The sequence below is a fragment of the Cervus elaphus genome, chromosome 12 (genome assembly GCF_910594005.1).
Source record: "Cervus elaphus chromosome 12, mCerEla1.1, whole genome shotgun sequence".
NCBI classification, from domain to species: domain Eukaryota; kingdom Metazoa; phylum Chordata; class Mammalia; order Artiodactyla; family Cervidae; genus Cervus; species Cervus elaphus.
Window position 1 is genome coordinate 84529694 of NC_057826.1, and position 14950 is coordinate 84544643.

The 14950-nt window shown below is 52.0% G+C and overlaps 1 protein-coding gene across 3 annotated transcripts in view; it reads right to left on the reverse strand.

Moving 5' to 3' along the window:
- Positions 1-418: 418 nt before the first annotated feature.
- Positions 419-14950, reverse strand: part of CORO2B (coronin 2B) — a 146496-nt gene continuing 131964 nt past the window's right edge. For all 3 annotated transcript variants that reach the window (XM_043919800.1, XM_043919799.1, XM_043919801.1), the window contains 8 exons: positions 14545-14709; positions 12501-12617; positions 12274-12378; positions 11632-11728; positions 7732-7844; positions 7295-7385; positions 6951-7090; positions 419-2384 (listed from right to left, as the gene is read on the reverse strand). In XM_043919800.1, coding sequence (XP_043775735.1) covers positions 2253-2384; positions 6951-7090; positions 7295-7385; positions 7732-7844; positions 11632-11728; positions 12274-12378; positions 12501-12617; positions 14545-14709 — 960 coding nt within the window. In that variant the 3' untranslated portion in view covers positions 419-2252. The remainder of the gene's footprint in view (positions 2385-6950; positions 7091-7294; positions 7386-7731; positions 7845-11631; positions 11729-12273; positions 12379-12500; positions 12618-14544; positions 14710-14950) is intronic.

Here is a 14950-nt window from a genome sequence, read left to right on the forward strand (position 1 = left end):
GTAGGTGTCCTCTAGACCCCAACACAGGGCTGGATGTGGAGCAGCTGCCTACTGAATAACCATGGAATAGTGGTTCTCAATTGGGGACAATTTTGACATTCCAGGGGGGACACTGGGTGATATCTGGAGACATTTTTGTTTATCACGATGGGGCTGGGGTTGCTGTGGCATCTGGCTGGCGGAGGCCAGGGATGCTGCTAAATAGCTGATGGTGCTCAGGATAGCCTTCACAGCAAAGAATCATCTGGCCCCAGACGTCAACAGTGCTGAGGTGTGAAGTCACACCTGTAGATACAGACATGGTTTGTTGTTGCAGAAAAGCAACAGAGCTGTGGCTGGGGAGCTGGCCATCAAGATACCATGGTGACCAACAGGAGGAACCACCCAGGTTAAATGAGCCGGCCGTGCCCAGGTCTGATAACTTGAAAACATTTTATTTCAATTCTATCCTTGGGAGGCAGCATAAATAATCACAGAAGACCACAACGGTCAGTGGGGAAGAAAAAAAGCTTCAGAAGTGTGGGGAGGAGGGGATGTGAGCTGACGCAGTCTAGCTGCGGAGTCTGGGGGGTGAGGAGACCCTGCTTTAGCTGGCTGTGAGGGTAGAAGGCTCTTGGAGGAAAAGCCTGAGGGTTTGGGGGGGCCTTCCCTGCCCAGGTCACTCGGAGGGGCTTAGGGAGCTCCCCCTGTGTGGATAGAAGTTCTGCAGGGTGGCCGTGGGACAAGCAGGTGCAGAGCACAATGCGTCCAGTAGGTTCAAGCTAATGAGAGAGAGGTGTAGACACCCATTTCTTGATCCCCAGACCAGATCTCCCCCCTCAAACTGTGACTTTTCTGAGAACAGTGTTCACACACTCTGTGAGTAATGAGAAATGGAGGGAGAAAAGGAGGAAAAAAAGAAAATGGTAGAAGACCAAGTGAAATGTGGCATCTCCCAGGGTCCTGTGACCTTGAGCGGCTTCTCAGTTTTTTCATCTGCAACGTGGGGAGAATGCTCCCTGCCTCTAGGAGCTGAGATGAGGCTCAAAGGGGATCCTATATGTCAAAGGGCTGTGTAAACCTTAAAGTGCTACACCAGTGTAAGGGGCTGTGGTTGTTCTACAAGCGTAAGGCTGACCGTGGCTGAGAGCAGGGAGCAGGCACACGCACGCAGAGCAGCCCTCGGGGCCGACAGGCCACTGCACGGCCTTCCCAGGGCCAGCGCCACCCTTCTCGGCCTCAGCCTCCAGGAGGAAGAGGCCTCATCTCGGAGTGAGTCACCTGGGGGGTCAGAGCAAAGGGTGGGGGCCAGGAGGTCGAAGGGATACTGAGTGCGGGGGAGGGGTGTGGCACATTGGCACTAGTGGTGTTGGGAGGCTCCGGGTCCTTCTCCTGTTCCACGGAGACTTGGGCCTTGGTGATGCCCCCGTGGGATTAGCATCTTGATGCAGTGGGAAGCGCCTGGGCCTGCAGTCTGCACACCACTGGTCCTGGGTCCACTGTCCACCTGCTGGGTGACTCAGTGATGTCACTTCCCCAAAGCAACCCTCAGTTCTGTCATCTGTAAAATGGGGACACTATTCCCTACCCTGACTGCCTCACAAAGTGAACGGGAAAAAGGGCATTGCCAGAGCTTTGAAGAGCATCAGGGGAGGGCAAGGGGTCATTATGGCCTTGGTGAAGGATCCTCTTAATTCCCTGAAGATAAGAGAGAAGGGGCAAGAGACAGGAAGGAGCTGGGCTGCTTGCAACCCTGGTCAGGTGAATGGGCTTCCGGGGCTGCCCAGGGCGAGGGAGGTGGAGGAGGGGAGAGAGACCGCTGATGCCTGCAATCCAGCCCTTACTGCGCGTCCATCAGGGCCACCGTGAGCCCCAGCAGGGAGCGCGATGTCCCGGCAGCCCCCTCCGCCGGGGACAAGTTCAGCCTCTAGTCTACTGGAGTTCTGGCTTCCCCCTCTCCTCCTTGGTCCACAGAGGGCACTCGTCGTGGGGAGTCCACGGCCTTTGCCCAGCCAAGGGGAAGCCGAGGCTCCGGGGCTGTCAGGGAAAGGGGCTGCCAGCCTGGACTCTGGGAGAGGCTGGGGACTTGTATTAGCATGAGGTTGAGAGGTCAAAGGTCAGCTTCCAGTTCTTGAGGTGGCAGGTGGGGGGGTCCTCAGGCTCTCCCCCAGCTCCAGTCCTGGCGGTCTCTCTGGGGTCACTGGAGAAGGGGAAGTTAAGGGATGAGTAGAAACAACGGAGAGATTGGCTTAGAAAGCAGCCCAGCCGGGGAGCTAACAGTTCTTGGGGCTATTGCGCAAGTTTTTCAGTTCCAGCTGAAGCTGCCGAATGCGGATGTCTTTCTGGGCCAGCTCCTCTTTCAGTCTCCGAATCTCATCCTGCTGCCGGAAGAACATTCGGAGGAGCTGGTGTGGAGGAGAGAAGGGGCCAGAACGGTGGGAGAGAACAGGTGAGAAGGTGACCTTCGCGGGGGGCGGTGGGGGGGTATCCGTACCCCCGCCCCTCCCCCCACGCAGCCGCTGTTCTTCTGACTCAGGCCTCCCACCCCTTCCCCACTCCCGGGTCTGAGGTGACCCAGGTGGCCGCTCTCCCATCTCTAGACTCAGCTCACCCATGCCCACTCCTGCTCCTACCCATGCCCATCCCCACCCCACCCTGTGAGGCAGAAAAGAAAGGACCCTGATCCAGGATCACCAAGGAAGGGCCCAGTCCACACAGGCCAGATATCCTAAGCTTACCCGTTTAGGGCTTCAAGTCTTAATACTTTATTTACTTACCATTCAGAGTGGAAAGCTTTCTGAAATGTTTTGTATCCGGCTCTCTCTTTTTGTTTTTAAATTGGAGTATGGTTGCTTTGGGGGTTTCCAGAGCGACATTAGTGGTAAAGAACCCACCTGCCAATGCAGGAGATGTAAGAGATGCTGGTTCAATCCCTGGGTTAGGAAGATCCCCTGGAGGAGGGCATGACAACCCACTCCAGTATTCTTGCCTGGAGAATCCCATGGACAGAGGAGCCTGGTGGGCTATGGTCCAGAAGGTCGCAAAGAGTTGGACGTGACTGAAGTGACAGTATGCACACATGCACACAGTTACTTTCCACTGCTGTGTCGATTTCTGCAGCACATTGAAGTGACTCAGCTATATGTGTACATATATCCCCTCCTCTTTGGATTTCCTTGGCATTTACGTCGCCACAGAGCCTTCTACTTTACAGTAGGTTCTCATTAGTTACCTATTTTAAACAGAATCTCCTTCTCTTTTTAAAAAAAATTGTTTGTTTTTGTCCAGGTCTTCGTTGCTCCCTGGGCTTTTTTCCTCTAGTTTTGAAGCGCGGGGGCTGCTTCCTAGTTGCGGTGTGCAGGCTTCTCATTGCAGTGGCTTCCCTTGTTGCGGAGTACAGGCTCCAGGCTCATGAGCGTCAGCAGCTGCGGCACATGGGTTCAACAGCTGCAGCGCCAGGGCTCTCGAGTGCTGGCTCAGTAGTTGTGGAGCACTGGCTTAGTTGCTCCAAGGCATGTGGGATCTTCCCGGACCAGGGATCGAACCCGTGTATCCCGCATGGGCAGGCGGATTCTTTATCACTGATCCACCACGGAAGTTAAGAATATCTAATTCCTAAGATTCATATAGTTCTCTATTCATATAGTCCTCCCCCTATTCTTCTCTTTTCCTTAAGGTCAGGATATAGAATGGTATTCTTCCTGCTGATGGGGGACTGGCACCACAGCACCCCAAAGTTTGCACTGGGCATTGCTGGAGTGGCCATGAGCAAAGCATAGGAATCTGACAACACCCTTGCTGAGGTGACTTCCTGGATTAAACAGCCTCTCCACGACTTCCATAAAACAGAACACACAACACAGTGTCTGCAGGCTCCGGAAGGACCCCACACACTTGAGTTGAATGTTGCCAACAGACAGTTGTATTGGTCCTCCGACTGCCCATTGTGAGTTGCGGCTGCCTTTGTAATTGCATCATTTTAATACTACATAAACTAATGAAATAGAAATACATCTTTCTATAAAAACTAAGTTGAATGCATTTGAGAATCTTGATGAAGAGGGGGTGCTAAAAAGTTGCTACTGATAGGTATGGATGATATACACATAAAAGATTGAGGAATATTCTGTATCTTGATTGTACAGTAGTGGTTACCTGGCTATAGGCATGTGTCAAAACTCATGGAACTGTACACTACAAAGGATGAATTGCACACTAGGTCAATTATACCCCAATAAACCTGTCTTAAAAAAAAACACTGGGGAAAATTTTCAAAAAACAAGAGCTTTGTTTTCAGCTTGATTTTAAGTTCTCATTCCACCTAAAAAAACACTGAAAATGGAAATTGGAGTTAAAGTGTGATTTATTTGACAAACACATAGAAGATCCCAACTGGGATGTCCTGAGAGAAAAGGAAGGTCTTGATGCTCCATCAAAACATGTGGAATGAATGTATATGTTTTATATTTTAAACAACAAGAAATTGTTTAAAGAATGTATATATCATTTATATGATTCCTTTCTTTAACTGACTTGGAAAAAATTTATATTAACCAACAAACCAGTCCTGGTTACCTCTGTGCAGAGAGATATTATGCTATATGCCCCACACTAAATAATTCTACATACACCTATGCCTTCCAAGTTCTCAAAGTTTCCTTGTATAATCTTTTTGGATCAGCTTTTGTTTAAAAAACATATTTACTGAGGTATACTTCATATGCCATAAATTTCACTCATTTTAAGGGTCAATTCAGTGAGTTTTAGTAAAATTACAGAGCCGTACAACCATGTTTCTCCCATGTGTCAAGCTACCCGTGGTCTCTTCACTCTTGAACCAATTTCTCATTCGCTGTTTCTAGTTTTCTCTATTAAAATTGTGGGTAAAAGGTAAAACAAGAGTTGCCAGCCTCTGAGCAAAAATTTTTTTCCCCTAGGGAGGAAAGAATACAAGCTGTAGTGTATAGATGGTGGCATTTGTGTTGTTTGCTTAGAGACCCTTTAAAATATTTCTCCCAGTCCTCTGTTCTGATTCATATAGACAAGTCCACTCCATGTAACTGCTATTCAAGCCTGCCTTCTCCACACCCAGTACTATAACAAACTTCAGGCTCTTATTAAGGCCCTAGGCTCATAGCAATTCAACTATGCCTACCTTGTCAGGGTACATAAAAAAATCTTTTTTAAAGAAAACACCAAATATATACAAAAGTGGAAAGAAAAGCACCATGAACCTCCAAGTACCCAACATCCAACTTCAGCAAATAACATGTAACCACTCTTGCTTCATCTTTATTTTTACTTACTTCCCCTGTACCACTCTCCTTGGTGATTATTTTGAAGCAAATCCCATTGACCATAGTTTCATCCAGCCTTAGAAATCTAAGCATCCCTCTATAATGGCACATAAACATTTTATAGCAATTAAAAATTTACCTGTCAATTTTACCTTTAAGACTAAGCCTCAGAGGTCAGGAATGAGCATACTTTTATGAATAACAGTGACAATTATAAGCTGGTGTGACAAGAAACCTGTAAGATGGCCCCCATGTAATCCACTCCTTTCAAGGATGGACTGAACCCAGTAACTTGCTTCTAATGAACAGAATATGGCAGATGTGATGGGATGCCATTTGCAAGGTGAGTTTACAAAAAGACTGTGGTTTCCACCTTTGACACCCTCTCTTCCTCAAGACCATGCTGTGAGCTGCCCTGTTTTGAGGTCCATGTGGCAAGGACCTGAAGGAGGCCTCTGGCTGACAGCTCTTGAGGGAATGAGACCCTTTGCCTAACAACCTATGAGGAAATGGGTCTTGCCAGCAACCAACTGAGGAAAGCCAGAAGCAGATCTTTCCGCAGGTGAGTCTTCAGATGTGACTGCAGCCCTGGCTGACAGTTGACACCTTCACGAGAGACCTTGAGTCACAGGCACCCACAGACATTGTGAGATAATAAAACATTTGTGGGATTTAAGCCCCTAAGTCTCAGGGTAATTTGTTACATGGTTCTTGTTGTTCAGTCGTTCAGTCGTGTCCAGCTCTTTGCAACCCCATGGACTGCAGCACGCCAGGCCTCCCTGTCCTTCACTGTCTCCTGGAGCTTGCTCAAATTCATGTCCATTGAGTTGGTGATGCCACCCAACCATCTCATCCTGTCACCCCCTTCTCAAGAGCTAATGCAGTTAGCCTCTCTGTGCATTTCATGTGAGCAGGAAAAGTGCTAGACACTTAGGGACGATCTCTTTAACTCTCACAGCATTTCAGATCCCCATTTTGCTGTGAGGAAGTGGACTTAGGAAGGTCAGGAAACATGTTCAGGCACAGCCAGGAAATGAGACAGCCAGATGCAGGTGACTCCCTGTAGCATCTCCACTTCAGCTGCATCCAGCCCAGCGCCTGGCACACAGTGGGCATTCCATGAATCCTGGCTGAGCTGAACTGTATTTGTGCCAGGGACCAAGGGTGTGGTGGAAGGCAAGGCCTCTGGGGGGTGTGGACAAGGCCCAGCTCTGGTTGCCCTGAGAGAGCTGCTCCCTTTCCAAATGGTACAAAGAGTACTTTCATAAATGCTCAGCCTCTTCCACAAAAACAGGAAATCATCAGACCTCGCGGCAGCTGCCATGCCAGGGAGGAAGGCAGTGCTGTAACACATGAGGCTGGCTTTCCCTCGTGAGCCAGGAATTTACAACTCCAGATGACAGCTACATTCTGATATGGATTCACAAGGGGACATGTAACTCCAGGTTCTGGGATTTGTGGGGATGGGGAGGGGCATCAATATCCCTACCATAGCCCAGCCTCTATTTATTGGGGTCAGAGGCAACAGAAGCCCATAGCAGGCTACTTATGGTATTTGTCACAGAAAGAAAAATGCCTCAGAACCGAGCTGGCCTAAAGGCCTGAAGCTCATAATTGAAATGCAAAGGTCTCACTCTGCCAGTGTGTGTGGAGGCAATAACTTATTTTTCTTACCTCATTCTCTGTCCTGGGTGGGACGTTTTCTAGTAAATCTATTCCGTTGACCACCACACTCTTCTTTTCTTTGATGGGAGCCTTGAATACCATTTTGGGGGACTTCTTATAGCCTTCTTTCAAAGACATCAACACAGGATCTAAGAAAGGCAAGGCATGGATTCTCACCAACTATCCTGTGGCCTGTCCGGTGATGGTGGCTCTCATTACAGCAGGCCTAACAGTTGGCTGAGTGTGAGGGCGAGCTCAACGAGGAGGATACGCAAGGGGAAGGGGGTGGGCTAGGCTGAAGGCCAAGATTGCAGCCTCCCGTTCTCTTCTGGGAAGCCCACCCCTGGTGGTACCTCGGTTGATGCCTCCCAGCCACTCATCAGGGGTCAGAGCTGGCTCCGTGCCCGGCGTCATGGGGTAAATGTCTTCCTGGTAGGAATCCGACTGCAGTGGGGTGGGGCAGAAGGGTGGACAGGTGGGGGACTGCTGAGAAGGCCCCTTCTCTCCAATCAGATTCTCCCCTTCTCTGACCTCCAGCCACATACCTGCTCTCTCCCCTCCAAGTCTTTGCACTCGGCGTCTCCCACTTGGAATTCCCACCTTGCCTTTGTTAGCAAGCCAGACTGTCCTCACCTTGGAGTGCCCCCCAGCACCCCAAATTAGGTCTGAAGACCCCAATCCACAGGAAACCACCTCCTCCTTCTGAGCTCCTTCAGGCTTACAGCCCCAGTAGTGAGGAAGTTAGCCTTCAATGCCAGGGGCCCTTTGCAGCCAGCCCGGCCCCACTCACCCTCCGGGGCACGATCATGGAGATGGGCTCTATGAGGCCCTTGAGAGTCACCAGCTTGTAGAATCGGAACACCTCGCAGGCAGACACGTCCAGCCCATGCTTGGGCATGACCCCTGCGGACAGGCACACACATGGCTGCATGGGGTCCCAGGAATCTCCCCCAGTACCCTCCTTCCTGATGACCTTCGCCAGGGGAAAGGTGCAGCTGGAGGGCACTAGGTTTGGAGGCAAGGACCCATACAGTGGACAGGAAGGGGCTGGGGGCTTCTTGAGTCAGGCTTTGACTCTGGGGGTAACTTCTCAAATAAGCCCCATGGACCAGACCTGTTTGACCAACGTGCATACTGTAGAACTGGGGGCCTTTGAGGACTGCGAGGGGCTGCACAACTACTTGGATCTAACCCATTCTCTTTGTAGGTGAGACTCTTGAGGGGCAGAGGGAAAGGGGCTTTTTCCCACAGTTACACCGTGCTGTCAGTCTATATACCCCAGAGCCCATCACCTTCTGAAATGAACTGGTTTCCCGAAGCCTCTGTGCTCCCAGTCTTCATAGAGAAAGAAAGAGGGAGAGGACTTCCCTGGGAGTCCAGTGGTTAAAAGTCTGCCTACCAATGCAGGTGACATGGGTTCGATCCCTCCCTGGTCTGGAAAGACCCACATGCCTCATGGCAACTAAGCCCATGTGCCCCAATAACTGAGCCTGCCCTCTAGAGCCCATGAGCTGCAACTAACGAGCCAGTGCTCTGGGACAAGAGAAGTCGCCGCGATAAGTCTGCACACCACAACCAGAGAGTAGCCCTGGCTTGCTGTAACTAGAGAAAGCCCATCAGTAGCAACAAAGACTCAGCACAGCCAAAAATAAATAAAATACTGGAAGGAAGAAGAAGGAGAACGCTTTCCTGTGCACCTCAGAGGTTTAAATGCAGCCCAAGACTGCTGTTCCGTCATGTGTTTTCTAGGAGTGACAGGCATACGTGCACGCATGTATGTCTGCGTGTGTTCATGTGTGTCTGTGTGGGCACCAGACGCAACATCCCTAACAGCTGCATCAGCTGAACACCTGCGGGGGGAGCAGTTTGGTGTGGGGTTAGACACACCAGCTTTGGGGTGGGACAGGATCCTGAGTTTCAATCTCGATTCTCCCCTCTTTCTGGGTGGGAGTCCTTGGGCAAATCACTGCCTCTCTAAGCCTTAGCTTCCCTGGTTGCCTAGAGGAGTCCAGTGGTGGCCCCTCATGAGACTGAGTGTGAAGATGCTTGTTAACTGCCCAGCAGTGATGAGCACAGACAACATGAATTTCTCTCCAGGATGTGAATGACTTAAGGTTCTACTTTTCCTCATCTGGAATGGAAGGATGCTCTACCAGAGCAGAGAATTCCAGAACCTGGAGGGCAGTGGCTTCGTGGTACTGTGAGAAGCCAGGAGACCTGGGTTTGAGTCCTGGATCTGCCACTTAGAGCTATGTCACCCGCCCAGGGTGAGTTAAGCAGCCACCCAGAGCCTGCAGAAAGTGCCTGGCTCATGGTCAGTGCTCAACAGTGACCACAGGTGAGGAGGACAAACAAATAGTTATCCTCAGTACCCCCTCTCTCCCCTCTCCCCAAGTCCTGATGACCCAACTTTCTAAACATCCCCTGGATCCATCCTCAACTCCATGCCATCCCCCTAGTTACCATCCTCTTTTGCCTAGAAGTCCACAACAGACTCCTAACTGGTCTCTGCCTGCCTCCTGCCCTCTCAAGATCCAATCTCCCAAATCCATTCTTCCTACGGGAGCCACAGCAATCTCAAACTAACCGTTCAGATCATGTCACACTGTCCCACTCTCACCTACCCACCAGCCCAAAAAGAATAAAATTCTACAAAGAGTTCCCAATGAAATCCCAACTCCTCCCCCTGTGTGATGGTTAATGTTATAAGTCAGTGGGCTCAGTAAAGTGGATGGCCCTCCCCAGTGAGGGTGGGTGGTGGGCATCTCCCAATCCTTTCTGGGCCTGCATGGAGCAAAAGGCAGAGGAAGGAGGAATTTGCCCTTTTTTCCAGCCTCGCTGCTTAAGCTGGGACATCTCATCTCATCTCATCTCCTGCCCTTTAACTGGGTTTTGTACCATTGGTTCCCCTGGGTCTCAGGCCTTCACACTTGAACTGAATTATATCGCTGGCTTTCCTGGGGCTCCAGCTTATAGAGGGTAGATGGTGAGACTTCTCAGCCTCTGTAATTATGAGCCAAATTCCTGTAATTCCTCTTTTATAAATACACTTGGTTGTTTCTCTGGAGAACTCTAATACAACCTGTTTAATGCATCCCATGGGATCTGGCCCCTGCCCACCTCTCCAACTTAATCTCCTAACACTTTCCCCATCTGCCACCTGATCCACAGTCTACTCTATGCTGAGCTACACTGACCTCCCTTCTGCTCCTAGAGCATGACAGGCTCTTTCCGGCCTCAGGGCCTTTGCACTAACTGTTTCTTCTGCTGACACTACTCTTCCCCCTTCCTGCCTTTCAGATCGCAGTTTAAAATGTCACTTCCACGCAAGGTTTCCCCCAGTCACCTGGTCTAAAACAGTCCTTGTCACTCTCTGTTCTACGATCCCATTTGATTCTCTTCTTAGAACTTACTACCATACAATATTTTCCTTAAGTATTTGTTTATTGTCTGTCTTCCCTTCAGTGGGCAGTGAGAGAGGCCGTGTTCTATTTATCACGGTACCCCTGGGCTAAGCTAGGGTCTGGGCACACAGTTATAGCCAATAAACGTTTGTTGAATGACTGTGTGAAGGAGCAGAAGGAGCCAGGTACTCTGCTAAGTGTTTTGTATACATGACCTCTAAGCTTTACAAGAGCCCTTCAGAGTAGGTTTAATCCCATTTTACAGATGAGGAAACTAAGACTCAAAGGGGTTAAGGACACAGCTGGATCAGAGTATAAACCTAGTTTGGACTCCAAAGTCCAGGCTGCTTGTTATACTAATTGATGATGGGGTGACTGTGAGGGAGGTGGGGGTGACAGAGCCCTGGGGAAGGGTGAAATCAGTGGAATGGTCATCAGGACCTCAGGCATATCTCTAGGCTTCTACTTTGCTGTTGGTCACTGGGGTGGGGGGGCCCTTGGGCCCCTGCAGCCCTGATGTCTCTGAAGCTGGCACTCAGGCCCTGTCCATAACACCAGATCCTCAGAAGGATGAAGCCAGACTCAAGCTCTAAGGAGAGAAGGGAAGAGAGCCACTCCAGAGATTTCTTCCACTGGGTGATCTGGACCCCACATGGCAGATTGCTGAGTCGGATGCCCTGTCAGCGTGAGTCCCCGGGCACAAAGACTTCACAGCAGGCTTTAGTGGTTTGAAAAACAGACTCACTATACTCGTCAGTCCTGCAGTCCTCTCGGGGATTTGCCTGAGAACCTGGGGAGCCTGAGGAGGTGGTGAGGGGACCCCTGTAATTCCTCTCATCTTCTCAGGCAAGGACAGAGCTGCTTCCGGGGGCTGGGGGTCCTGGCTTCCCAGCAGCTTCAGGAAGGGGCCTGCACTTGGACCTGGTTCTGAGCTGTAGTTACTGAACCTCCTCCCACCGTGTCAGATCCACAATGGGCTTCAGCCTCCCCATCTGCAGACAGGAATACAGGGACCACGCACACCCCTGCAGGCTGCTGATGGCTAGAGATGGCGGAGGACGCCAAGCACCGTGGATGGATGGAACTGGTCGAATAGGCAGTGACAGGCTGGCTGAAGAAGAGTAGGCTGACCTTCACAGGGCAGAACTTGAAGGTTCTATTCTGACTGGTCCATGAGTTGACCTTCAGAGGCTGATTTTCATTGTGGGGGAGAGGTGACCCAAGAGCTAAATTCCAGTCTCTCCTCTCCTAGTGTAACAGCCATGGCGGCCCCGGGGCCCCCTTACCAAGACCTTTCTGCGGGGCCGGGGAGCGGAACTCCATGAGGTAACTCAGGTAGGGCTTCTCCGTGCTGATCTCGTAGTACCGGATGTTTCCATCACCCTGGGGGCCAGGGGGGAGGGAGGGGAGGAAGAAGGAGGGCCAGGGGTGGGGTCAGCAGACCCTGGTCCAGGAGGCCACTGAAGAGAGCCTCCACCAGCCTCCAAGATGCTCAAAAGACCAGGGAAGCCTGGCTTCTAGGCCCCAGTGGGGATGCCATGGGGGACTCGCTGGGGGTGGGGTGGGGTGGTGTGTGTGTGTGGGGTGTGTGTGTATGTTGGTGGGCATATAGACAGTCTTCTCGACAAATAAGATCTCCTGGCAGATGCCTCGAATCCTATCATTAGGGATGATGCACTCCAGGCTCTGATCCGTATTCCCCTGTAAAATCTGGCGCCAGTCCACCCCCAAGGGATTCTCAGTCACTGACATCTGAATAAAATGAATGTCCAATGCAAGGGTAGGTTCTGATAGAAGATGGTGGGACCGTTTGGGTCGGGAGAAGGGCAGAGGTTAGGCTCTTCTTGGGAGGTAGGGAGAGACTGAGGGCCCGATAGGGGCAGAGGTCTCCCACAGGCTGCCCCCGTCCCTCCCCCACCTTCCACTACCTTTCCAGCCAGGTAGAGCATGTGGGTGTCAGCGTCGTAGAAGGGGAACAACAGGCCAGAGAGCCCATCAATTTCCTCCTCGATCAGGGGCATGGACAGGTCCTCCTGCAGGCGGGGGCCCAGGATCAGTATCCAGGCAGGATGGCAGCTCACCTTCCCCAACCCCAGCAAGGCCCCGGGGCTACAACCCTTTGACATCGCCCTCCTCCCTGACTCCTGCGGCTGACCTGGTCCCAGAGGGCGATCTGTCTCGTGTTCCACCTGGAGACCCCCGTGGTGAGAAGCCGCTTCATGTTCCCCAGGAAGACCACGCGGTTCACTCTGTGGTTTTTGCAGTTCGCCTCCTGATGGAATCAGAGAGCTGGTGAGCCAGGCCCCAGACACCAGGGTACGGGGCTGGGCTGCCTGGAGGACCCCAGACACATATCCGTGTCCCCACTCCCCAAACCTGTGAATGTTCCCTTGTTTGGAAAAGGGTCTTCACGTGTGATTTTAAGGGAAGGACCTCGATATGGGCAGATTCCTCCTGGATCATCCTCGGGGTCCTAAATGCCATCACTAGTGTCCTTATTTAGAAGAGAGAGGCAGAGAGTCCACAGAGGCAGAAAGGAGTAGGTGGCCTGACTGTGGAGGCAGAGACTGGAGTGGGGGGGCCACCAGCCAAGGGAGCCACCGGAAGCTGGTGACACCTTCACGTGGACTTCTGGCCTCCAGAACTGTGCGAGAGGATCGACTTCTGCTGTAAGACTCCCCGCCTACAGTAGTTGGTTATAGCAGCCACAGGAAATGAATACAGGTGCTGTGGAGCTCGGAGCCCTGGGACCAGGAAACCAGACCACTGGCCATATCCCAGAGCGGATGGGGACATGGACCAAGTCCCAGGCAGGGCTGGCGCTGGGCCGGGTGCCAAGTGCCCTCACTGAGGCATCTCTCAGCCGTCACCACAATGCCCACGGCAAGGGCTTTCTGAGGATGCGGAGCTTGAGGCTCAGGACGACCGGGACTCACGCTGGATCACTGCTGGCTGACTCACTTCACCAGGACCTCCTTCTAACTGGGCCGTCCTCTGCCTCTGCTCCTGCCTCTGGGCACCACCTTTTCCTTCCTAACACACGGCGGCCCTTTGCCAGGATGAGTCAGCGTCAGGTAGGAACCAGAGGCTGGTGGGGCAGTGCAGAGAGCCGGGATGGCGTCACTCACTCCAAGTTCTGCCAGAAAGTGGAACCATGGAGGAGTCCCTCACCCTCTCTGGGTGTGAGATGGAGGTTGGAGGTCTCTGCTGTTTTATATCTTTTCTGCTCAGCAGGGGCTCTGGGGTCCAACTGGCTGGGTTTGAATTCTAGCTCCTCCTGTAACTCTGAGATTCAGGTCTGTCACTCTCCAAGAAGCAGTATTCCCAAGAGGGAAATGGACAGGAGGAGTAACAGTGCCCACCTCAGAGGACCGTCACAAGGATTAAATGGGTGGGGGAAGGATGACCCGGAGCCCAGAGTATAGTGCATGCCACAATGAGCTCTGAGTAAATACTAATGACGCTAATAACTATGGTGATTATTGTTTGTAATAGCAGGTGTTGTAGATGACTTTCTGGTCCTGCAGTATTGGGTTTTTCCAAGATAAACATAAACACAATATTGGGTTTTTCCAAGATAAATGCATTAGTCTTGCTGGTGTTAGGAGGTAAACCTCAGATCCCATCCAAATTTTCCAACCCATCTAGTGCCATTACTAGCATGTAGTTGGTACTCAAGAAATGTAAATTTCTTACTCCCAAATGGCACCTGATCCCTTCCTCGGAGTCAAGACCCAGAATCAAAGACCAAAACTGGAGCTTAGTTCACCATCCACCTCTCCACTTGGAACTGCCCCTGAGGCTGGCGCCCTGAGCCACTTCTACCATCTCTTCCCATGCAGGTGGCTGGGCAGTGAGTCCAAAGTCCCCTCCTCCCGTGCCCACGATGAGCACCCCGGGATTCATGTGCAGAAGGGGGTCACCACTTTGGCCTCCAGAGCAGGCAGAAGAATCCTATCTGGGGAGAGGGGTGGAGTCCGTGGGGGTGAGAGAGGATACTGAGGTCCCTCTGCACCCAGAACAAGGCAGAGCTCCTATGAGCAGGGAAGGGCCCAGAACAAATGGGCTGGTCCCCAGAGGTGCAGGGCGGGTACATGGAAGAGGGGAGCCGGCACAGTCTTTCCTTCCAGGGCTGGCTGACAGCAGAGCCCCAGGTCCCAATACCTTTCCTCCCCCTCAAGAAAGATGCGGGGCTTCACCTGCAGAACACGGCCAGAGCGCGGCTCGATCACGCGCAGTTTCTTGTCCTTGCACGTGGTGGTGAGCAGGCTGCCGTCAGTGTTGAAGGACATGCAGAGGATCACGTCCGAGTGGCAGTCTATCATCTTCACCGGCTCACCCACGTCCAGGTTCCAGATGAGGACCTGGGAGGGCAGAGACGCAGGAGGCAGGCTCAGCCCCGCTGGGAGAGACGCCCTGTGCAGGGTCGCCTGCGCTGGGATGGGGGACCATGTCGGTGGGTTCTACATCAAAGATGGATGTGTTCCTGTTACACAAATCCACCACTGTCCTTGGGCAGGTCCCAGCCCCGGCCGGGGCTCAGTTCCTACTTCTAGCAAGAAGGATGAGTGTTCCTGGCTGGGTCCCAGTGGTTGGCACATCTAT